Source organism: Spermophilus citellus (assembly GCF_964194105.1).
Source record: "Spermophilus citellus genome assembly, chromosome: 2".
Classification (NCBI taxonomy): domain Eukaryota; kingdom Metazoa; phylum Chordata; class Mammalia; order Rodentia; family Sciuridae; genus Spermophilus; species Spermophilus citellus.
In genome coordinates this window covers 160,898,913-160,923,047 of record NC_138183.1, presented here as the reverse complement: position 1 = coordinate 160,923,047, position 24,135 = coordinate 160,898,913, and the positions used below count along the sequence as shown (strand labels likewise).

General features: G+C 40.0%; 1 protein-coding gene across 1 annotated transcript; it reads left to right on the top strand.

The window, feature by feature from the left end:
• The first annotated feature begins 522 nt into the window (after positions 1–522).
• LOC308642004 (uncharacterized protein C11orf87 homolog) lies at positions 523–2,870 on the top strand. The gene is made up of 2 exons (XM_081280596.1): positions 523–632; positions 1,775–2,870. The coding sequence occupies exon 2, from the start codon at positions 2,032–2,034 to the stop codon at positions 2,632–2,634; it is 603 nt and encodes a 200-aa protein (XP_081136722.1). The 5' UTR covers positions 523–632; positions 1,775–2,031; the 3' UTR covers positions 2,635–2,870.
• The last annotated feature ends 21,265 nt before the right edge of the window (positions 2,871–24,135 follow it).

The window sequence follows — 24,135 nt, the reverse complement described above, 5'->3', positions numbered from 1 at the left end:
TCCCTGCCATCTCTCTAATGCATGCAGTTTATGTTCAGAACCAGGGGCAGCACAGACAAGAAGTGTGGGCAAGAACGACCCGAATCTGTCACCGGATAGAAAATCTGCTTTGTGCCCCTCAGAGAGAATGTTCTCTAGGGTGCAATAAAGTAAACATAAAATAAAGTAAATTAAAATAAAACAAAATAAATATATTCTTGGGACCATCAGGGGAAAGAGTTGAGGATGAAGAATACGACAGCTGAAGAACCAAAGCTTCAACCTTTCCTAGGCAAGGGAGTGCGGAAGGTGGGTTGCTGGCAGGGTGGAGGTGGGGTTACCTCTGGTAGCCCCTGGGCAGAAAAGCAGGGAACTGGGAACATATGGGGCGGAGACTCTTTATGCCAGGGTAAAGTATTGGGGTATAAGGGTGGGTGGGGGCCTGAGGGGTGGCTTAGAGCCCTGGCGGTGACTGCCTGACGTCACCGGACTCTCTGGCAATAGGCTGGGAGCTGAGCTCCCTGAAGCAGCGGCGAAGGCGGCGGCAGCGGCATCGCGGCTCGGTCTCTGGCCCCTTCACTCTGCGCGTTCTGCAGCCGCCACTGCAGCCGCGCAGCGGGGGCTCCCTCCCAATAGCCAGCTGGTGGCTCCAGGTAAGAGACACTGGGCGGCTGAAGACTGGGGATGACCGGGTGGCCCGGCGGTTGGGGGCGAGCGGGGAAGAGGACAGCTCCCGCGGCCTGCGCAGGCACCCCTGCCTATAGCTTTGGCCCCTACTCCTGCCCCGGCCGGGGCTTGCGCGTCGCCTGGGTGCTCCGCAGTGCAACAGTTTGCAGCTGCCTCTAGGGAGCTTCAAGGAGGCTGTGTTATGTGCTGCGGCTCTACCCTCTACCTGGCTTGGTCCCCAGGAACAATCTCGGGGCCCACGGACTGGGTCTGGAAAGACCAGAGAGAAGGTCCGTTTCCCAAACTTTGCAGGAGGGAACCCTCCCCATCCCAGTTCCAGCTCCTCTAGAAAGAAGCTGAATACTGTCAAGTGTGTGTGCGTGTGTGTGTGTGTGTGTGTGTGTGTGTGTGTGTGTGTGGTGGGTTGCAGGGAGATGGGAAGGAAGGGGGCGTTTGCGGAGATGTGTTTCAGCGGAGAAAGGTGCTTCAGCTGCTCCCCCCTCCTTTTTTTTTTTTTGGTAGGTGGGTGCTTGGGGGCGGGGGTGCCAGGGAAGAAGGCTGGAGAAAGAACTGGGCACGATTCTGGCATTAACCACCGCTGTGGATATAGGCTGAGCGAGATACGATGCCAGGGGTGCCCCCTTGGGAATGGGACCTTAGGGATCTAACGCTGTCTGAGGACGAAGAGGGGGGGGGAGGGAGGACCGCATACCGCGAACCCACCCAGTGGTCCGGAGTGGGTGCTGGAGAGGGTAGGATCCAGACGAACATGTCCACAAAGAAGAGGGCGCAGGGAAGAAGAGAGACGATGCTTTGGGAAGTAGGAAACGCCATCTGAGGCGACTGCTGTCAGTTGCAATTAGAAAGTTGTGGAGGGCGCAGGGAGACTGCCTTATCTGCTGAGTAATCTGCACCTCGGTCCTGCTGGCTTGTACACCTTCCCAGAGATCGGAGGAGCAAGCTGGCTGGCACCTGGCTGCTCTGGAGTGCTGCTAGGAGTGGTAGGGTTGGGGTCCCAATTAAGGCAGCGTGTCCAGAGGGCCGCTTCGCGGTGGTGGCTGATGCTTCTCTTTCTCCGCACTCCCTTTGGCAGCCTCTGGGACCCTAACTAAGCCTGTTCTCTTTGCAGCCCGGTGCCTCAGCGAAGAAAAAGGGCGAGTGGAGACACGTTCAAGGCGGGACCGGAGAGGATTTCCCCGGCGCCGCTCACTCACTGGTCGGCTTGCTTGCCATCAGTCGCTCCCTCAGTCCTTGGTCGGTGTGCGCACTCCCTCCGGCACCAGGGAGTAGTTTTGGGTGGCGTGGGCTTGTTCCTCTTCTTGGCTGGTGGGAACAGTGTTGAAGAGAGGAAGCTTGGTGGGCCTGGCCCCTCCCAGCCCAGCGGCGATGAGTGCCCGGGCTCCAAAGGAGTTGAGGCTGGCGCTGCCGCCGTGTTTCCTCAACCGGACTTTTGCTTCCCCCAACGCTAGCGGCAGCGGCAACACAGGTGCCCGCGGCCCGGGTGCAGGCGGCGGCGGCAGTGGTACCTGCATCACGCAGGTGGGACAGCAGCTCTTCCAGTCATTCTCCTCCACGCTGGTGCTGATTGTCCTGGTCACTCTCATCTTTTGCCTCATCGTGCTGTCCCTGTCCACCTTCCACATCCACAAGCGTAGGATGAAGAAGCGGAAGATGCAGAGGGCTCAGGAGGAATATGAGAGGGATCATTGCAGCGGCAACCGCGGTGGAGGGGGGCTGTCCAGGGCAGGTAGTCAGGCCCAAAACCATGGAAAAGAAAACAGGCTGGAGAGGCAGTCCCGGGACTCTGCCTTCTGCGCCCCCTCCAACTTCTCCGGTTCCTCCTCCTCTTCATCCCCTGGTCTTCCAAGCCAGGGTCCCTGTGCTCCTCCGCCTCCACCGCCAGCCCCCAGTCCACAAGGAGCACACGCAACCTCCTCCTGTTTGGACACAGCTGGCGAGGGCCTTTTGCAGACGGTGGTACTGTCCTGATTGTGTAGCCCCTCTCCTCACCCCTTTCTCGTTTCCACCATCTTTACCATCCTTGCTTTTTCTCCCTCCTTCCTTCCTTTTCCATTTTCCTGTACCCCTTCTTTCCTCTTCCTTCTTTCCTTATCTGCCCTCCCTTTTACTATGTTTCTCCTCCGCCGAGGCACTGTGCGGTATTTGTAAATATTGGGCGAGGAAAGTCTCGGAAGAAGAAATAACGCTGATAAATCTTTATTAATATTTACAGTTATTATTATTATATTACTAACAACACAATCCAAGCGCATGACAAATCACATACTTTCTCATTGTCAATGAAAGATGCATCTTCCCTCTCCACTCCGTGCCCCCCTCAATAAGGAGGAGAAACCGCACAAGCTACCAAATACATAAAAGGCATTGCCACCAGGAGCAAAGGGAGGGGAGGGGGCCGGTAACGTTGTATATAGCTGTCAAGTTAAAGGTTTAGTTACCTTTCTTCCCCTTCACCCCCCCCCCCAGCTTTCACTTTTCCTTTAGCTTTTCTCCACTCCCCTTTTCTCACCCTCAGCTGGGCTCAGGCAATAGTATATTATTTTTTAAAAAGTCTACATTTAGCACCAAGACTACAACGAGGCCACAGAGAAAGTCCCAGAAAAACGTTTTAGGACAGGTAACCCTCTCCAGTCAGCCATCTTCTCATTCTTTGGCTAACCATTGCCTTTTCCAGGACAGAACATTTAATTTACTTTTAGAATTGTCTCTCGCTGGCCGAGCATAAGTACATTGAAATCTTTAAGTGAGTTAAAAACAAAAACAAAAGATCTGCTTTAGATCTGTGCCCCACCACACTTGTACACCTTTGACTTGTGGCATTTTCAGGAGTCAGAGGATCGGGAGCTGTCCGTCCAGGTCTGGTGCTGAAATCGCCTCACCATAATGGTTACTTCCTCTGATTGAGCAGGCGGAGGAGGGGCTGTTTTGGAAAGTGATTGTACTGGCTTTTGGTTGGCTTCTTTCTTCTTTTTCTACAATCGGGTTAGCGTGTACTATTAATTTTCTTATTATTAAATGTTGCATAAGTTCCTCTCTTTTTTTGTAAAAAGAAAAAGTATTTGGTGATGTGCAGTACTGAAAGTGCAGTATCTAACCAACCAGAATGTTTGTTTTATTTTTAGAGCAAGTGCACCTTTGTTATATATTTATTATATTGGTACCAAATACAGAAAAAACTATAGTTCTGTACTATGTCCTCCAAACTGTATATTCTTGTTCTTACTTTCCAGCTATTGATATAATGGTTACCACTGGATGAGGAATTCAGTGGGACAGGCCTGGCTTCTGCTGTTTCCAGAAGTGTTCTTTTGTACCTTACTCTGTAGTAGACTGTTATAAAAAGATGACACATATGTTTCCCTTTTTCTTTTGTGAATAACAGAAACAACCACAGCAACAGAAAACAAATAATGGATGTGCAGGAATGCCATCTATTAAAACATGGTTAATATATAAACAGTGCCTGTAGTTCTCGCTGCATGCAGTTACCACCTGGAGGCAGTGGTGTGTGTGCTTGCTTGTACTGTGGGTGTTTGGGGGTAAGACTGGTGGGGATGTTGGGCAATTTGAATGACAGGACATGCAAATTTCAAGAGAAGTTAAATCAATACATACTTATAGGATAAAAAATGTTTACAGCTCGTTTGTTAAAAATCTGTGCCTGCATCTGAGAAACAGCAAAGGAGGGGCTCTCCTCTTTCTGAATCTGACTTAGCTAACTTCACTCTATCAGGAAAAAATATTGAATAGAAAAGAAAGTTGAAGAAGATAAATATTTTTTTTCCCTCTCCTAATGCCAGACAATCCCATCTGTGTTAGAAATGGAGTCTGGCTCTGGTTATATGCCACTTTGTTTCCCTTCAGTGGATGATAGAAGGGGCCATAAGCATATTACAATCTTAATTATATGCAGTGGCATCTCTTCCTGGAAACTAACTCTTTGATGGTTATTCAAATATTTGGAAAATGTACAAATGAGAATTATCTACAAAAAGCTTCACCAAAAATATCATTACTATCCTGCTGGGTGAAAGGCAACAGTGCCCCTAAGTATATTCCTCTCCCAAGTAACTAGTTGTTCTAGATTTTATGTCCTGATTCTAGGCATATATGATCTTACCCAGAGAAAAAATATTACCTTTGATGTTTTTGGTCATCTCTTGAATTGCCCAAACTCAATCTGCATCTTTTACAAAAATAATTTCATAAGCTTAGTTTAAAGCACCCATTATTCCCTCAAGTCCTTTCCTGAGGCACAGAAGATCATCATTTAAGCATGACATATTGGAAATATTAGGAAGATCGGGTCTCATCTTTGAATATAATGTATTACACAATGAACCAGATCCTCTCTAGTGCCTTAGTCACTTCTTAGTAATAGTTAAAAGAATGCATTAACACTCTCAGGCCACTAGGGAATCTGTTAGTGCATCAGAGCTCTACATTGTACACCAGAATGACTAAGGCACTGTGAAGAAGATAGTCCATTAATTTTTGTAGCTCACCCTCATCCAGCTGTAGTTCTTTAATACCTTATTACAGAAAGACTTTTGGACTTGAAATTGGAATAGAATCAGGAACCCAGAAGGGAGCTTCCTCATTTCCAATGAGCTATACTAACGTGTATGAATATTACTTTCTTCCCTTATTTGGTGCACTTTTTACAGTGAATAATTTCCCATTTTATTAAAGCAATAAGATATTCTGTTATGAACAGTTCTAGATGATGATTCCATTTCCTTGGTGCTGAAGCTACTCATGTGTTCTGGCCTTATGAATCATAGTGCATTTAAGGCATGCAATAATAATCCTCTTTAAAGGAGCAGACTGTACACCCGGGGGGGGGGGATGTCCTATATAATTTTTTTCCCAAAGGAATAAGGGGATCAAGAGGAATAAAATAATCATATTTATTGTTAAAATATCTTTATACCTCTAAACATTGGCAAATATCTGCAATATGCTTTTATTGTGCACCTTTAAATATGCCTTTCTCCATTAATTGACTATGGTTTGATACTCTTAATAGTATCCTGTGTAAAGATGATGCAGTCTGGTGTTAGTCAAATTTTGTACTGAGTTTAATATGTTCAGAACCCTAAACTTCTGGTGGTTGTCACATGATATAGTATGGGATAGAAAGAGAATTATATGAAATTCTAGTAAGTCAGTCCCCATACAAATTATTACAGTAAGCACATATTCAAGCAATTTGTATTGACCTGTTCAAAAGCATTGCTTCTTATAAAGCTCAATTGACAGTCCTAGGAGTTTGGGAGGCTACCAATAGGGCATTTTAGGATTCACTTATATAAAACAAAAGGTAATTTGGAAATTATTAAAGTTATTTTAAGTGTTTTATTTACTGATGTCCTGTCATACTAATTGCTTCAACCCCTATAGCTACAGCTCGACTTCTGCACTTGCTATTCAGTATTAATAAGGTGGCATGCTTGATTCTTACTGTTTTTAAAATGAGAAAATTGGAGAAAGAATGCCATTATGTCAACTGTATGGAACTCTGAATCTTAAAGACATAGATGGATATAATCTTTAGAATTTATATACACCCATAGATATGTATTTATATATGCATACATTTTGTACAAATTTACAATGGACTTTTGTATTCTCTTTTCTGTCATTACAAGAATGAGATGGAAACCAAATAGTTGTTCCATCCTCTTATCCAGAGAGGATACTGAGAAGTCAGGTATATGCATGCATTTATTTCTCTGGAGTCAAATCTGAAAGACTTTCTCTTTATTTAATGAAAGGGAAGAGTCTTGATTGGCTCAGGAAATTGGTAATTAGATAAGCTTCCTTTCCTATGTTAGTGACTCAAATGTAGCAATGATAATGAAGGTATGACCATATCAATGCAGTACAACTATCTAGGTGGAATGCAGAATTATCCAGAAGAGGCTTACAGCCATCTAGACCACAAGCCTGGATTGTGGTTTGATTTTTCCTTTTCAACCTAAATGTTGTATGAGATATAACTTACATAAGCATAACTAAAGGTAAAGTAAAATATGACAATTATTTGTTTAGTTTGATAGTTTTTGGAAGATATGGACCAATTAGCTTAAAAAATTTTGTTTGGCATCTGACTTTTCTGCCATTTCTGTATCAACTGAATTAATTAGATAATGGTTAAAATTAATTTTTCCAATGTGCAGACATATGCTTTAAATGCGTTTCTGTGGATGATAGCTAAGCAATTTCTCGCTGATATTATGTGGAATTTGTGAACTAAATTAGAGCCAAAACCTTTAATATAATCTGGTTAGCCTCCTTGAGTCCATTCCCATGTGAATCAAGACTTTGAATTTGAATCTGAAAAGCCACTTATTCTGTTTAGAACTAGTCATTGTGGCTCACGGATGTTTCAGAATGAATTACTCTAAATGAGGGAATTTAATCATTGGACTGAACATAAATCTGATTCTAACTTGGGTTTTAAATTTATTTGGTAACATCTGAGAAGCAGCTTATATGGCTTGATATCAGTACTTATTAATGTCACCAACCTAGTAATAATACAATTGGTGCCATGTAGGAATGCTTAGCTGAGAATAAGAGTTTAATTAGTTTTAACTGGGGACAGTGACATATCAAGGTGGTCTTACCTTTTTGAGGCAGGGATGTTACTCTAAGACTTGTGATTGCACTGGGTTATTACTATAGAGAGATTAAAAATAACAAAAGTGATTGCAACCACAACAACAGTAGAAAAACTGATTTTTGAACTTGAGCATATCCAACAGGTAGAATAAAACATATTAGAATTCATGAAAAATTTGTTTTGCTTTTCTATCAATAAAAGAGTTTTCTTGCTAATGGGCCTTTTGGACACTACTTTCTTATTAACTTATAATGTAACAGGGTTATAAAATTTATTCTATTATACTTAGATACAATTTTCTAAAAGAAACTGTCATTTAAAAATTTTATAACTCATCTGCTCTTCCTCACAAACCAAGTGCATCTCAGAAAAGGGATATGTATAAATTTTAGTACAAACCAGTAAACTGAATCCAGTTTGATAATTTAATAGCCCCTTTAGACAGCTGTTTAGGCTCTTGAGGGTATATGCTTAGGTTCTGATATTTCCTGTGCTTAAATTTCTCTAATATCATCAGGATTGTCAAGGAGGGATTCTGTTGATGTGATTTTATGCTACTTAGGGAGAAGGGAAGCCTCAGATACATAAATTATGGCTCCTAGGTGAACCCTCCTGAGAAACAGGTGGTCAGGGCTGCTCCCTAGTCAGAGGTATTATTGTCTGATTTAGCTTTTGTGCTGACCATTGCAATTTTAGATGGTGGACCTTTGTCCTAAGTCTCAAAGTCACCATCCACAGGAATCTATGTATCCTGACCCTGTCATCCCTAGGTATCCCAATGCTCACATGTTGCCCCCTTTTTGAAGATACAGAAACTTCTGTGTGCCCTGCATACCCTGCACCCACCATTGAAAAGTGTGGGTTCTACCTCAGGAGAGTGAATTGATTCACTATCTGCCACCTCAGCTCTCCTACTTCTGCATCATGTTAATGCCATGCAGCTAGAGTTCTTCTGAAGTCACATAGCCATACATGAATATTTTTGGTGTGTGTGTGCAGGATTGCCATTTTTTTCCTCCAAAACTGACTATATATTTATCAGACACCATCATAATGTGGAGAGAAGGAGCATGAAAACTTCATCACCACCTGCTTAATTTTTCTTTTCTGTCTTTTCTCAAAATTGTTCTAGACTGAAAAAAGCAGGTATTTCCCTTAAGGTCCACTTTTATCAATGTAAGACTCTTCCTACTCATGGATAGTTTTTCACTTCTGTAATGGACTTAGTTTCCTTCTTCCTGACATTGACCTTGTGATGAACTCTTCATGGCAGTTGGATAGGGTTTAAGAAACAGAAAGATAAGCTTACTGTTAAGGCACTCTAAATTAGGACATACTTAAAATATATCATGCCATCATAGCAAACTTTTGTTTTCCACAAAGCACATGTGCTCATGATTAGGGTCTTCCTTCCCTTTTCCCAAGGGCTTGTTTGTTACCTTGTATTCATGCCCCATTAACTTTAATCCCTGGCTAACTTTAATTCTGGCTACTGAATGAATCTTTTAAATCATGATTCTGTCTCCAAGAAGGGACAAATTTTTCCCATACAGGCTCATTACTTCATCCTAGTTTATGTGCAGAAAATTCTTGAATTTATAGTGGATATTGACTAGTGAAGTGGGGATGAGTAAATCTCTCTACCTAAAGGCAGTAGCCAATATAGATCAGAGATACAGCCCAATCTCTACCCAAGCTCCTCTTTACTCCCAGGAGGTGCACAGTCTTTAACCTCAGCTATTTGACTCAAAGATAAATATTAATTTAGCTAGCTCTCATAAACTGGCATGGATCAGTTCCCTGGATCTTTCTGTCTCTCTGGGTGAACTTAATTTATGAAATATTAGCGATGTATTCCTTTTCTGAGTAATTATTGAAGTTTAATATCTTCTATCATCTCCAAATATGTTCAAAACTTTAAATGATTTTGGCAGTGTTGGGTTTCCCTCTCTGAAAAAGCAGCTTTACTTTTTAAAACTTTATAGAACAAAAAGGGGCTTTAGTGATAACTTTTCTTAATCTCTCTTTTCCGCCTTGTGTTGTCATCCTCTATTTGCATCTGAAGATCCTTTATATTCCTGGGTCATGACCTTGACTCAGGGTTTTTAAATTTTACCCTAGGGGTTTGTAATCACTCCACATAAAATTTATGTGTTTGTAATCACATAAATTTTCTGCATACACAATCTGTAAAATCCTAGGATAACCCTTACAAGCCTTCCTGCACTGGAGTGTTAGGATGCATTGAGGTGGCAAAAATATTCACCCTTCACATACAGATATTCAAAGCAAATGTGGCTACTCTATTTTTCTATAATTTATCCTATCTTCCCCATAAGGAACTTTTGCTGGATATTCCCTTTAAGAAAATTCTCAAATTTTCCTTTCTTCTGCTTTTTTTCCAAGATAGTATCTTGCTTCTTTCCAAATTAGTAAATTGGTACAATTTATGTTATCTCATGGTGGCAGAGAAGGAAGTTTCCTTAGATCTATGCATTGTTAAAGAGACCTTTGTTGAGTTGGGTTGGAGACTGGTCTGCTTCCTGAACTATGGTACCAGAAGTCTCTTCTAGAACCCACCATTGCATCCCAGGATCCTGGACCTTTTTACATATTATTAAAATTCAAGTCTCCTGTGTCTTCTTTGTTCCAAATATAGGGTTTTGCTGTTTTACTGTAATCTAGGCATCCTTGGATCCCCTCACATAAGCCAAATGTGAATTTATGGGTTTTAAAGAATGAATAAAAGTTTACCAAAAAGAAGAAAAAGCATTTTAAGTGGAAGGAAAAACAGGAAGAGTGTTATATATATTTGGGGACTGTTACAATGTTTTGTAACATTGAGATAATTCTGCAGAGTAGAAGTAAGCTGGATAATTAAGAGCCCTGAAACAGGCTACGTTTGAAGCTATGCCTTTTCTGCTGTCGTGGGCGGTGTGGAGGCCATGAGAAATTTTGAATAGAGAGAAGACTTATAGATTGGAGTGTATTAAAGATTACCCTGGAACAATCAGTGTATAAAGCAGATGCAAAGGTGTTTGAGACTCCAGATAAATACAACTACAATAATCCTGTGACAGATGATGAGTATGTGAACCAGTGGGGATGGAAATGAAGAAAAAGGATATATTCAAGAGCATGTTAGGTTTATTGAATTGATGGAGATGGTGATCAATAGAAGCATGGTGTGAGGGAGAAAAGGAGAGAAAAGGGCAAAGAGAAGATTTATGCTTTCTATTTTGTGGATCAGGGCAACACTTGTTGGTGCTTCTTAGCTGTCACGACTTGAAGATGAGGTTATTCATTAACAAAAAATTGTAACAGAGGTTCTGGGTTTGGTGGGCACAGCCTTTGATGAATTTGTCCCTGAGCCATGCTTATAATGTGGTGAGAATAGCTCTGTAGAGCAGTGTGCAGTTTGCTGTGTGAGCTTCAAGAAATAGCACTGTCACCATCATGTGATTCCTGGATGACTGTTCATCGTCTGTCAAGTTGGAGGAGTTCTCCATATGTCTGTAAGTGTGTGTGTTCTGACATTAGCTTCTAGGCCATTTGTTGCAATTATCAGGCATTCCTGTAGAGAATTGTGACTACTGCACTGGGGCTCTTGAAATAGAGAACTGATCAGACAGGACACCATTGACAGTGACAAGGATCAATATGCTGCTGACAAGGGCGCCCAGGGTAGAGGTGAATTTGTGGAAAAGACAACATAGACAGTAATGTGGGGAAGAGCCTGGATTTTCATCTTGGCTCTGACACTTGGTAAGCAGGAAATCTTGGAAAAGTTCCTTAACTTCCCCCTGCTTCAGTTTCATGAAGGTTTGTTGAGCAGATTAAAAGAGAAGATGTAGGCAAAGATGTTACAATAGTGGGCCACGAGTGTACTGTAGTTCCTGTTCTTGATTCCCTTATAGGATTGTATGGGGAAGAGAGGGAGTAGTTTTCTGGTAGATGATTAGTAGCAAACTTATGTTCTTTGTGCTTTCAAGTTACATTGCAGTCTGTAGCAAAGTGCCCATAGTAGTCACTCAACGAAAAGTGTTGTGGAATAAACAAGTATGTGAATACATTGAATTCTAGGGACACGTGCCTGATGAAGTATGTTGGCACAAACTGTAAATGAAGTCTTTCCAGAATCACATTAGCAACAAAAAAATAAAAAGCAGCATGACAGGCAGCAAGGAATGGCATCAGTGGAATCTTTGGCATTTTTCAATGATCTATATTTCCCAAAGAAATGTTTTGAAGATAAAATGCTCCTCTCCCATACCCAATCCCTACATCCTGCTTTCCTAAATAGCCCAGAAAAGTCTGCTTTTAGGACTGAATCTAATACTTCTTATGACTGGTACAGGAGCAGGGGGTCAACTGTAGGAACCAAAGCCAAATGAGTGTCTGTTGAAGGATGGGGTTTGTTTGGTCAGGTAAGTGATGAGTCATTCGGCATCTCCTTATTGTCTATGGAGCCTTCCATGCTAGGGATACTACTAAAGAAGAAGGCAAGAGCCTGCTTCTCAAAGAGCTTATGGCTCAGGGAGCTAAGGCTTTGGGGATTAAATAATGATATAAGGGAAACCAAGCTGAAATGGCAATTAGGGGTGGAATAAACCCAAGTGAACCAGGTGGTCATTGATGGTGTAAACTTCTTTCACTCTCATTGTTCAGAAAGGGAGCCACAAGACTCCTTTTACCTGTAGACAGAGAAATCCAGATCTGACAGTAAGATTTGGAGTTGAGGCAAAGAAGCTTGAGGCCTTGTCCCTTCTGACTAGAAATCATGTCACTGTCCCTCACTGGTTGTAAAAACCACATGTCCTTAGAAGAATTGCCACAATCCGTCATTTCTCTTTTTAATTCTTCTACTATCCAAAGTGCTCCTATGTTTTCCAAACTGCTCGATGTCCCATTCTGTGTCCTTCTCCCACCTGAAGGTCTGCCCTCCCAAGGTCACATTTTCTTATTTAGGACCATGGTCTCTCTCTGAAAATGCAAGATGGAAATATGTCCCTATCTTAATAGCTTCTCTGACCTACTCCACATCTTTCCTGGACTGTACTCTTTGCAAGAGTGAGCATGTGTACTTAGTATTAATCACCAAATAATCACATAAACTTTTAAGATAACACTCTCATTTTCACAGGAGCCTATCGCACCTTAGATAGGAGGGAGTATTTCAGGGCAGGTCTTTTGGTGCAGGCAGGTTGATGTTTTCACTCTTCTGATCCCCTAAGGGAGTAGTCACTAAATAAATTATGACTTCAGCAGGCAAGACTTAGGACAGATTAATATAGGGACATAGTGTCTGAAAAAAAGGTGGCCCCTTAATCTATCCCCATCATGTAATTTCATACAAAAACAAAACAATATTATAAGATAAAAGGAATTTCTCTAATAACATTCTTATTTTTTTTCCAATGGCAACTATTTTCATGCCTTGCTAAGATAACAGTTATTTTTTTTCATAGTCTGCCTGTTGGGAAAGTCTAGCTGGCATCAGACAGATCTGAGGGAGAAACTTGGCAGGGAAGTGTGACCCCAATGAGCAAGCCACTCAAGTTTTGACTTCAGGGTTGACAGTGGAAAGTTCACCAACTCTGTGCGCCTGCTAGGCTCAGGTCTTGAGGAAGGGATGTCTCTGGGTTTCCATCAGCATGGTCCCGACTATACATGGAAGAAACATTGGGACCATAGCATCTCTGCAGCCCTACATGGTACTAATGTCTACTTTTTGACTCAGGTTTGAGAATTACCAAAGCTCTAGATAGAACACAGAGCATGCCCATGCCCAAGCCTCTAATCAGCAATCTCTGTGCAGAGCTTTCTCAGGAGTTAGTCCAAGGTTATCTATCACCACTGACTTAGGTTGCCTCTGGGTCACTCCAACTTCAGGCCTTCAATGGAGTCTTCCCAATTCAGAAAGCTACTCATGTAAGACAAAAAAAAAATAGGGGTAAAACTTCTAGGGTGGTTCTATTTCAATCCAATGGAACTTCATCTATTTTTTTTTCCTTTTAAAAGCATGGGCTTAATTTAAACACAGGACACTTATGCACATTTTATGAACTATCTTACCTAGGCACAAAATGGACGCCTTTGTAACTGCCTTGTGTCTAGCTAAGATATCTCAGTTAGCACTCAGAGTAAACTTTATGTGCCCATTATTCCCACTTTAGACATAAAGAATTGAGATTCAAGGAGTTGAATAATTTTCCACAAATCACTCAGCTAGTAAGTGACTGCGATTGGATTTGAATTAAGGTTTGCCTAACTCCAGAGCCCTATTCTTCATTTTCCATGTTACTAGATCGAAATACCTTTCCTGTGACTTTTTTTTAAATCTATTTCAAATGAATCGTTTCCAATAGACTGTCCGAGCACCCTTTGAAACTCATCTTAAGACCAGAGAGAGAAAATAAAACAAAAATGTACATAGCCTTTTAGAGCACTTCTCAAAATGTAATATGGAGACCCATCTGTATCAGGATCTGAGGTAATAGTAGGGGAAGGGGCAAGATTGTTGAGCCTATTAAATCTGTTGATTAGCTGGGCATGTCCCAAAACATACTGGGTCTGGATCTCAGGAAAAGGTTTTAGGCATATGTATTTCTAGTGAATTTCCCAAATGATGTGAAAGCAAACTGAGGCCCTAGCTCTAGAGGGTTGCCTGATGAGGAAGAATGAGGGTTTTGGGGAAATTTTAATTTCTCTGCATTACATCAAACTTCAAATGGGGAACAGCTTACCTTCAGGATTCTATGGAATGCATGTGTTGTTTATTGTACTTATAAAATAGAGACGTCAGATGTCATTTCTCAGTGCACTAACGTGTGGCCATGGAGTTGAATGGAATGACCCAGTTTTCTGAGCCCTGCTCTTTTTTTGTTGGCATGAAGGAAACAAAAAGTCTCATGGCCCTCAGACCCTGCTGTTGTAAGAGTCAGTAGATTTGGTCATATCTCTCCCTCCAAAGACATGTAGATAGAATTATGCAGATTGGATTGGCAGAGTAATGACCCCTGAAACAAACCCAAAAGCCATAGCCACCCATCAAATTGCATAACATGGATCCGTGGCCCAGAGAAAAGATATTACGGTTCCAAATGCAGTTAAAGAAAATGCTATTAATACCACTACTGGTATATCAGCACAGTTGCTAAAAGAGTTACTCCTTCAGGATTGAAGGAGGTCATATTATATGAAAAGTACAGTCAATGTTATTGTTTCTCAAGGAACCAGATATAAGTTAAAGGAAAAATAGTCAAATAAGGCCTAGGAATATGGGAACAGCACTATTCTGTGTCAGAAATGGAGATTTGAACTGATTAATTTTTTTAAAAAATGGTGTAAATCAAATGATTGGAAATACTTCCCTATTATTTATTTAATGACATATGCTTCCTAAATGATATTGGAACATTTGTATCTTTTTGCAATTCACCAAACTCCAAGGAATGGGGAGTATTCTCATCCATGCATTGCTGATGGGGAAACCAAGTTTAGAGAAGGTGAACTACTTGCCTGTGGCTACTTGACAAGTGGCAGAGTCCATCTGGCCCTGGAGCTCTGTGCAGAGCTGCCATCATGTGTCCCTTGATTCCAGCAGATTCACATTCCTGCATTGTCTTTGCTCTCCCTTCAGGGCCTTTTGAACATCAGGACTATCTATGTCTGGCCCCAAACGCAAATTGCTTCTCTGTGGTTGGCTGCTATGATGAATGCTGACTGCATCCAAATTCTCTTGCGTCTGTTTTGAAAATGATCCACAGCAAGGGGTTCAGAAGCCTTTCCAGTTCATTTTCCCTGCTGGTCCTTACATTCTGGTGGACAAATCACCAGTGCAGATGGCCCATTTTTATGTTGCGATAAGGTTTGGTTAAGGACAAAAGGTCTAGTGTTAGACTACTTCAGTGTGAACCCCCCACTCCCATGCTTTACTGTATAAAAGTGATTTAGTAGTTACTAAGCCTCTATACTCTTCAATCTCCTAATCTGAAAATAGATGTGATGGTTAAAGGGTAATTATTCTAAGCCATATACGCTTAGAATTCTGAATGCCCAGCCCCCCCCCCCAAAATTAAATAAATAATAAAATAATCAATAGATGTGGTTGAGTTTGTTGTTAATAAGTTATTAGAAATTTTGAGGCCAACTACAGATTAATATATAGCATTACCTGAACAATCCACAACAAATGAAACCAACAATACCTTTCAGTTACAAAACAAGGAGAGGCTTGGTGGCTAAGAGTGTGGATACTAAGGTCAGACCACTTACCTTCGCATCTCAGCTTATCACTCACTAGCTGTGTGACTTTGAGTGGCTTGCTTTTTGTGCCTTAGTTTTCCCATCTGAAAAAAAATGGTAATGATTAGAGTAATTACATTGCTGGAATGTTATGGAGCTTAAGATAAATTAGAATTTGTAAGTGCTTAGAAAACATTTGTCAAATAGTAAGAACTGCAAAGCATTGGTTAACGAGCGCTAACCAAAAAAGGTCAACCTAAGGTAACCAGGATGATGCCCTTTCTTAGAAGTGTGGGCCTCTTAACCATGTGTGTGCCCACTGTAGCTTTGCCAGATGTTAACCCCAGACTTGCTGACAAATTCTGGTAATGTGTTAACTTCAATTTACAAACACCACATTTTAGTAGCTCTTAGTCTTAAGGCCTCAGAGGCTTACTAGACCATACGTACAGATAAAAAGTTCCATCATGAGGAACTCAAAAGAAAGAAAGAAAAAGACTTGCATTTTTAATTAGTTATCCACAAACTTAGCTCAGGTTACTGGTTTGTCCTCAAGACTTTCATAAAGGTTGAGGCAGCTCGAGTTAAACATCAGTGAGGAGCAAAACTGATTGATGTTGTTTGAGGCAGGTTATTTTCCAAAACATGATATATATATAGGGACCTGAACTTCAGCTCTTCTTACCTTGTGTTTTGGAAATAACTTGCTGCAGAAAAAGCAACCAAGAATTTTTTTTAATTTTTATTTTTGTCCACAGCTGTTTTGCAGGTATCACATTTACTTAATCTGAAATCTTTCATTAAAACTCTAGCACAAGATCATGAATGACAATGTTACCATTTTCTCTCAGAATGAGCTCCCCAAACACCCTTTAATAATTCAGTGGGAGTATTTGCCTCTTCTTAATTGATAATGGCTCCTTCTATTGGTAAATCCAAAGAAGGGTACGAGTGCCCTTGTTTAGAACCCAGTGCACCTAGCCATTTAGTGAAGTATTGGAGTAGCTTGTTCAACCAGAAAATCTTACTAAAGAATGAGCTTTACCTATCTAGCTTAGGAGTGAGATAAGCACAGTAGCAAACTAGCCCCACAGATTGGACAATGACCCTTAGTGAGCTTCAGGATCCAAGACATTTTCCTCAGATTTGAAACCAAAATTAAAATGTCATGCACAGAATACACACTTGCATATATATGACTCTCTGAGATTTTTCATTTTTTAATTAGGAATACCTTTGTGAAGATATGAGACTTTATTTTTCTCAAGGGATTGGGGACATTTATTCTCCCATTCTGAAGTTAGGTAAATACTATTGCCATTTTCCAGAGGATAGTCTTAGGAAAGGTAGATATATTGCTAAATAAATGACTACTTTTTAATCTTAATAGCTTACCACTTGTCTTCATTAAATTGATTCAGTTTACTAATACAAGCTGCGTATGTATTTCTCAGCAACTATCAGGAATCCTCTTCAGAATTGTTTCAGGCCAACTCTCATTTACCTGTTCTGCTCTTTTTAAAAATTATTATTATGGAGCTTTATAGTTAAACATAATAGTTGGGTTCATTCCAACAAACTCATACATGCATGGAAATCAATTTCCATCTGTTCTGCTCTTTCTGTGCTCCCTTTCATATGTTTACAATGTGCTCCATGTTGTCCACATACTATAGCTCCTGTCCTTCTTTGGATCTGTGACCCACTTTCAGTTTTGTTGTCTATGGCAGATGCTGTCAGTTCCTCTCCCTATCTGCTTGACATTTTCTGATCTCTTATATGCGATGGCTTCATACTGAAAACACCAACACTCTCTGCCCAAGTGCTTTCTCAGGCTTCATAAGCATACTGAACCTCCTCCCATGGTAGGCAGAAGTCCCAGGGAATTAACACCCCCATGAGGAACATCACCAAGGACAGATGGGAGTTGGTGGCTAAATGCCCCAAATTCCTCACCTCAAAATGAAGTCATTCTGAGAGTCTTTCAGATGCTCTCCTGAACTCCTACCCCCACTGCTACTTTCTGGAATTACCTTCTGAACAAATAAATCCTACTTTAGTCCTTGTGGTGTTTCTCCATGTACCCAACCTACACTACCATCTCAATTTTAACATGAACTTTCTCCACTATCAGGTATTGGGCTTGTATCTGTCTCCCAAAACCTAAGGTAAGGGATGCTCAGCCCTGAAAAGTTCCAGCATAATTTCATGAGAAATGCCCTAGATAAAACTGATCTTCACCCAGGTTCCTCTAGGGGGAAGAACCTTGAGACATTGCAATTAGCTAAATTGATGTGCAAGTTCATGATATATGCACGTGAATATGTTAAGTACACAGTTTGTGGAGAAATTTCCCAAATTACTCGGTTGTTTCAGCAATCATTTTGTGTAAACCTGGCTTGATATAAAGAGGAAGGACCATATAGTGGTAAAGAGGTTGGCCTCTGAAATCTCACAGAACTGGATTCAAATTCTCGTTTTGATTCTTATCATTCATGTGACTTTGGGGTAGTAGTTCCTTTGAGTATAAAATGGGAAATGATAATACTAGAACCTACCTCGATAATTATCATGAGACTTTAATGCCATAACACTAATATCATTATCATAAAATCTAGCACATTCAACAAATATAGCAATTGTTTTTTATTATTCCCTAAGGCATAATATGCCATAATATGCTCACAGACATAAAATAGGACATTAGGCCCTATTTTAGAATGAGAAAGGTCTATCAAAATGAACACACAAAACTACAGGTCTCCTGCTACCTAATAAATGGAACTTTGGGGACAAAATATGATTCCTTTGAATCAAAACATTGCTCTTTTCTTAGTATGGTTTCCTTCAAGCAGAAGCTGACATGAACATTGTTATGCAAGTGACTTATTGCAGTAGAGTTCTCTGGTGAAACCTTTCAGGAAGTGAGAGAAGCAAGATAGGGCAGTATAAGTAGCTAAGCAAAATTAACATTCAGCTGAATTTAGAATTTAACCTAATCCCTAATCCCAGGGAGCTCTGGAAAGTGAATGGCTCTGCAGAATTATTTTGCCTAGAGAAAAAAGACAGCCCTTTAGTACCCCATACTAGACAGTCCTTATTTGTGATGCACTTCCAGAGGGAAGGCACAATTTCCCAAAGATATCCAGGGGAGGTGGCTTTCATTTGCTGAGCACAATTCTCAGCAGAAGGGCACAGCTGTGAACTATTTGCAGCCAACACTCCCAGCAGCTGGGAGATGTATGCACTGTTTGGTAAAGAGGACTTAAAATGGGACATCAACAGCTAGTATTGCACTCTTTCATTTCCCTAAAATGTATAGCATATTGTTAACAGCAGAATTCTACAGTCATTTCTGCTATGGTAATTTGGGAAAAATCCATCAACGCTTATTCTACTTCATGATCAATTGATAACAAAGTATATCAGCAATCTGCTTCTGCCCTCACTAACCCCCAAGGTGTAACTTTTTGCTGGACATAGTGGTCATAGCTAGCATCAAAGGAGACTTGTATAAGCATCTGCCCTCTAGAATCTCATATAACTTCCTGCTAATTTTAAGGATTCTGAATCTGCTCTCAGATCTCATTTGGTTAGCATATCTGCACTGAGAAAAGTCTTGGAATGGGTAGGTAATTCCACTGTCCTATGGGTTTATGTGAAACCCAAAAGTCTCCTTTTAGACATTCTATATTGCATAGCAACATATTTTGGATCCAGGAACTAAAATCTCTCACCCATCTTATTCTCTTTCTGAAGTCATTTTCTGCTAATTGTCCCATTTATCCCCATAGCATCTCTTTGCTTACTAATGGTTAAAGAGCTGATTAGCAAAGCAGGTTGGGGGAGAACACTGGATGAAGAATTAACAGGTCTGAGTATGAGTTCTGGTTTACCACTCATCAGTTGTTTTAGCATGAACAACTTACTTTTCTGTTGGACTTCAGTTTCCTTTTCTACAAAAAATGGTTCAATATATCTTCCCTGGGTCCCTCCTAGGGTCATTGTATGATCAAATGAGGAAACATACCAAAGGGCTTTATAAAACACTGCCCATGGTAAGTTATTAATGCTACTGTTATTTGTTATTATTAGTATATTTACCTTTGACTGTTTAAGCATAAGTTGTTAATGCTACTGTTATTTATTATTAGTAGTATATTTATCTTTGACTGTTGAGCTATGTGATTGGTTGATGTGTAGCTACAAATGGTCATCTCTGAGAATCCCTGTGAATACCCCTGAGCATCATCTCTTGGTTGCTGAATGACCCATTTTCTTCTATCTCTGACATTAAAATAATTGTTTTGGAGTCTTAAAGGCAAAAATCTCCTCAGACTATGAAAGAGACTTATTAAGGAAAGGATAATAGAAAGCCTTGATGAGTCTGGTCATGTAAAGTACTCATTCCCTGGTCAAACATTATCCAGCTTTATCCCAGGTTAGCTTTCCAGAGAAACAGAGTATATATTGCTATACCAGGGAAGATGATTTCAAAATACATTAAAATCAATCATTTATATTTAAAATATTTATTTGGTTTATTGATTTTAACACAAAAGTTAACTTTTCTATCAGAACTTTTCTATATTCCTTCAGCCCCAACACAGCTGAAGTATGGACAAGGCACTTATCCTGAAGGAATGAGAGAGACTGGAGAAGAAGGGAAGGGCTGTCAAAATTTCCTCAAGGTCTGATATGTGAGGCTATTTGCAAGATTATTGAAACTCCTGAGTATACCTTTATTTAAATATAGTCAGACCTGTTACATATACTTACAACTTATTTATTGACCATATTCTATGTAGAAAAGGCCTTTACCTAAGCAAAAATACATAATTCCTATCTTGAAAGAAGGGAATGTGGCTGGGAAGATAAAGTATGGCAGGGAGAATCCAAGCATGATGAGCAGGGGGGAGTGCTGGGCTGAATGGGGGCTGATGGTGTGCCTCACCAGTCATGACATATCAGATTACTGGTATATCCCCCACAGAGGAACTTTTTTGAATCTTGGAAGGATAGCATATTAGAGCATGAAGCATTCTCTCTAATATTGAAGCAAACAGGTTAAATAAAAGGGTTTATTTCCTTTACTAAGGTTATATAAAATTTTGTCACTCATAGTGTGGTGCTCAGACCATCAGCACAGGCTGAGGTTGTCTGCAGTACTGATGATCCTGAACTCTGATCCTCTTCTCTCCTTTCCTGTTATCTTATTCTTCAGGCCAGAAGCATGCTGCAGACTTTCATTGCTACCTAAGTGCTGGGTGCAGCCTGCATCATGAAGGAGTTCAGGAACCACTCAAAGGTGCTGAATCAGAATTCTCATTTTAAAGAGAGCCTCTGTCACTTGCACATTATGGTTGATGAGCACTGCTATAAAGAACACAAAAAGTACAAGGCAGGGTCTCTTCTTCAAGGAGAAGAGGCAGCAGAGCTATTGGAAACAATATTTTTGTGGACCACTTCTATAACAATGGAAGGAGCCTGTCTCTGCCTCTAGAATCGCTGCTTATAAAATTGAAGTTATTTGACTTTCTGAAAGCTTTTCTTTACATAGGTCTTAGGTTCCATCCTCACCTGCCACAGAGGTTCTGATCACAGAGTGAAACTAGATTTAAAGACAGGTAGTTAGTGTAGCTAGGTAAATCAGGTCGATAGAGAAAATGGAGTCTGATTTTCATCCAGAAAATTGGATACAGCCCCTAGGAGACTGGAATGCTCATGTCTCTACGCTTGCCTTGGTGTGCTTCTCTGGTGTTAAACTTCAAATTTGAGGAAGCAGGACTCCTTAAGGTAACTGGTAACGGGTAGTATCAAGAGTATGATTCCACATCAGTGCACACCTAACCACATCTGGCCTTCTCTATGGCCTGACTGGGCTTCTGCTTGGCTTCCCTGAATTTGAATCTTATTCTTTTTTAAAAATAAATGTCAGTAGAGTATATTTTGACATATTCTACATATGAATCTTAGTAAGCCAACCCGACATTGCCAGCCCTGTCATATACAGATGCTCTGTTAAAGACTGAGGTTTGTATTACTTCCACACATGGGAAAGATAAAATTATCCTTCCTGTTGAGGACAATACTAGACATTTTCTGAATATCTAAGGATCACCTGATTAAAAATTCCTAATTGCTGTGATTTCTGATCTTCTTCTCTCCTTTCCTGGACACCCCATATAATGACGTTGCTTTTATTATGACCTGTTGTTCCCTGGCCCTTTCACTACCATGTCTTATTCTTGGTATTCAACATAGTTTGACATGAAAAAGTGATGGGAGAAGAGTTCTATTTCCAGCATGGCTAAGTAATCTCTTACTAGACTGACCTTTAGTTTGCAACTATAAATTCTGGACAAAAGACAAAATCTGGAGGCTCTGGAGAATGAAGAAAGAAAGTAAATTTTGGACTGGAGATGAAAGAAGAAGGTATCACAGGTGAATTTTCTGTTTTGACAGCTTTTAGCTTGAGGGCAGGCTGTACCTAGCACTGGTTGAGCAACAAAACTCTGATAGAAAACCCAGGATTTTTCTGGCCTGAATAATCAGATAACAGAGTGTAGGAGAGTCATGACTGCTAAAAAAAGTGCAGAAGAATCCAGGAAAGGAGACTGTGAGAGAGGTGAAGACTTGAATTCTTTGTGTAATTTTTTTTTTCAAATATCAGACTGGTGCCTGAACTACTCATGCACAGATCAAACTCAATGCACCTAACTAATGATAAAAGGCTTAGCTGAGGTTCATACTCTGCCCCAAGAGACAAGAGTTTTCAGTTTCAACTTAGTTAACCTTCTAAAATAAAATTTGCAAGACTTTTGAGAGGAATATAGTAGAATAGTCATTACAGCACTACATTCAGGATGACAAGGATGCAATCCCAAAGTACTCAACATTTGAGGGACTAGGAAGGTTAATTTATTCCCTAAAGAAATTCAATCAATAGAGGACATAACCAAGGTGACATCAATGTTGAAAATAACAGATAAGAACTTTAAAGCAACTATTGTAACTATGCTTAATGAGGCAAAGGAAAACGTACTCATTAATATGTAGAAACTTTAAAAGAGATCTAGATAGAAAATCTTACACTAAATTGGAAAATAGCTAAATTTTAAAAATTAGTGGATAGACAACGTTAGAGGGAGATGACAGATGAGTTAGGTGACTTAAAAATAGATGAATAAAAATGTTTCAAACTGAAGAACAAAGGAAAAATTTTATAAGAATACAACAACAACAATAAAAAAAATGGTTAACTGAGCCAACGGATCCATGCAATAATGTAGAAAAAAAATAAACATTTAAGTAGAGTCTCAGAAGGAGAAGAGAAACTAGGGTAGAAAAAATGGTTTAAGAAGTAATGAAAGTCATAATTAAAGTAATAATGAAAATAACTCTTTTGGTGAAACATAAATGTACATATTCAAGAAGGTCAGTTAACTCTAAGCAAAAAAACTAAGAAGTAAATGTAAGGCTAAACATGGTGGTGCCTGCCTATGATCCCAACAACTCAGGAGGCTGAGGCAGGAGGATTACAAGTTTGAGGATAGCCTTAGCAACTTAGTGAGACTCTCTCAAAAAATTTAAAATAAAAAGAGCTGAGAATGTAACTCGGTGGTAGAGCACCCCTAGGCTCCATTCCCAATATTCTCTCTCTCTCTCTCTCTCTCTCACACACACACACACACACACACACACACACACACACAAGTAAACCTAAGCATACCAAAGTAGAATTTCTGAAAACTGAAGACAAAAAGACTCTAATTATTTCTGTTTCTTATAATGTCAATTTTTACTTGTTTTATATTAGTGTTCTTTTATTATACATATTTATAATTGTTGCATATTCCTTTTCTATTATAAAATGCTTCTTTTCATCTCCATTTTCATTGTAAAATGTTTACTCCATCTAATGTTAGGTATGTCAATCTCCCTATGCTATGGTCTGTATGGTACATGTTTTTTCTATTTATTTTCTTTCAACTCATCTTTGTAGTACAGTATATCTCTTATAGACACGATACAGGCATCATTTAGTTGGAATCTACTCATTTTAACTTAGTCTTTCAGACTTCTCCCATTAATTGGAGTTCTTATTCCATAAACATTTACTATAATTATTGATATAATTGGGGCTAAAGAGAGGACTTAGGTCCTTATTCAGATTTTCAACCACTTTTTGTTTTAAAGTTTTGCCCTATCCTGTATCTCTGCTCTTCAAAAAACTTACATGTTTATTTTAAGAGTTTTTCTGGTATCCTTCAATGGGAATTATCAGAATCTCTTTCTTCAGGCACTTAGGTTTTTGTTTCTTTGTTTTGGTAATTTGGTTTCCATTATTCTGTGTGCTTTCATTATTCCAAGTATGTGTTGATGTGATATTTTATTCAACAAATCTTTATTACATGTGTATTTTATACATCAGGTATTATTTTAGGCAATAGGAATGCAGGTCAGCAAAGTCCCTACCCACCTGAAGGTTAAATTATAGTGGCATGAGCTAGACAATAAAGCCATAAGAATGTATCATGTTAAGTAATGTAGAGAGAAGAAATCAGGATGATCAAGGGAGGGAATGGAGATTG

Coding starts and splice junctions, on each gene's coding strand:
- LOC308642004 (XM_081280596.1), top strand. CDS start 2,032: ATGAGTGCCCGGGCTCCAAAGGAGTTGAGGCTGGCGCTGCCGCCGTGT.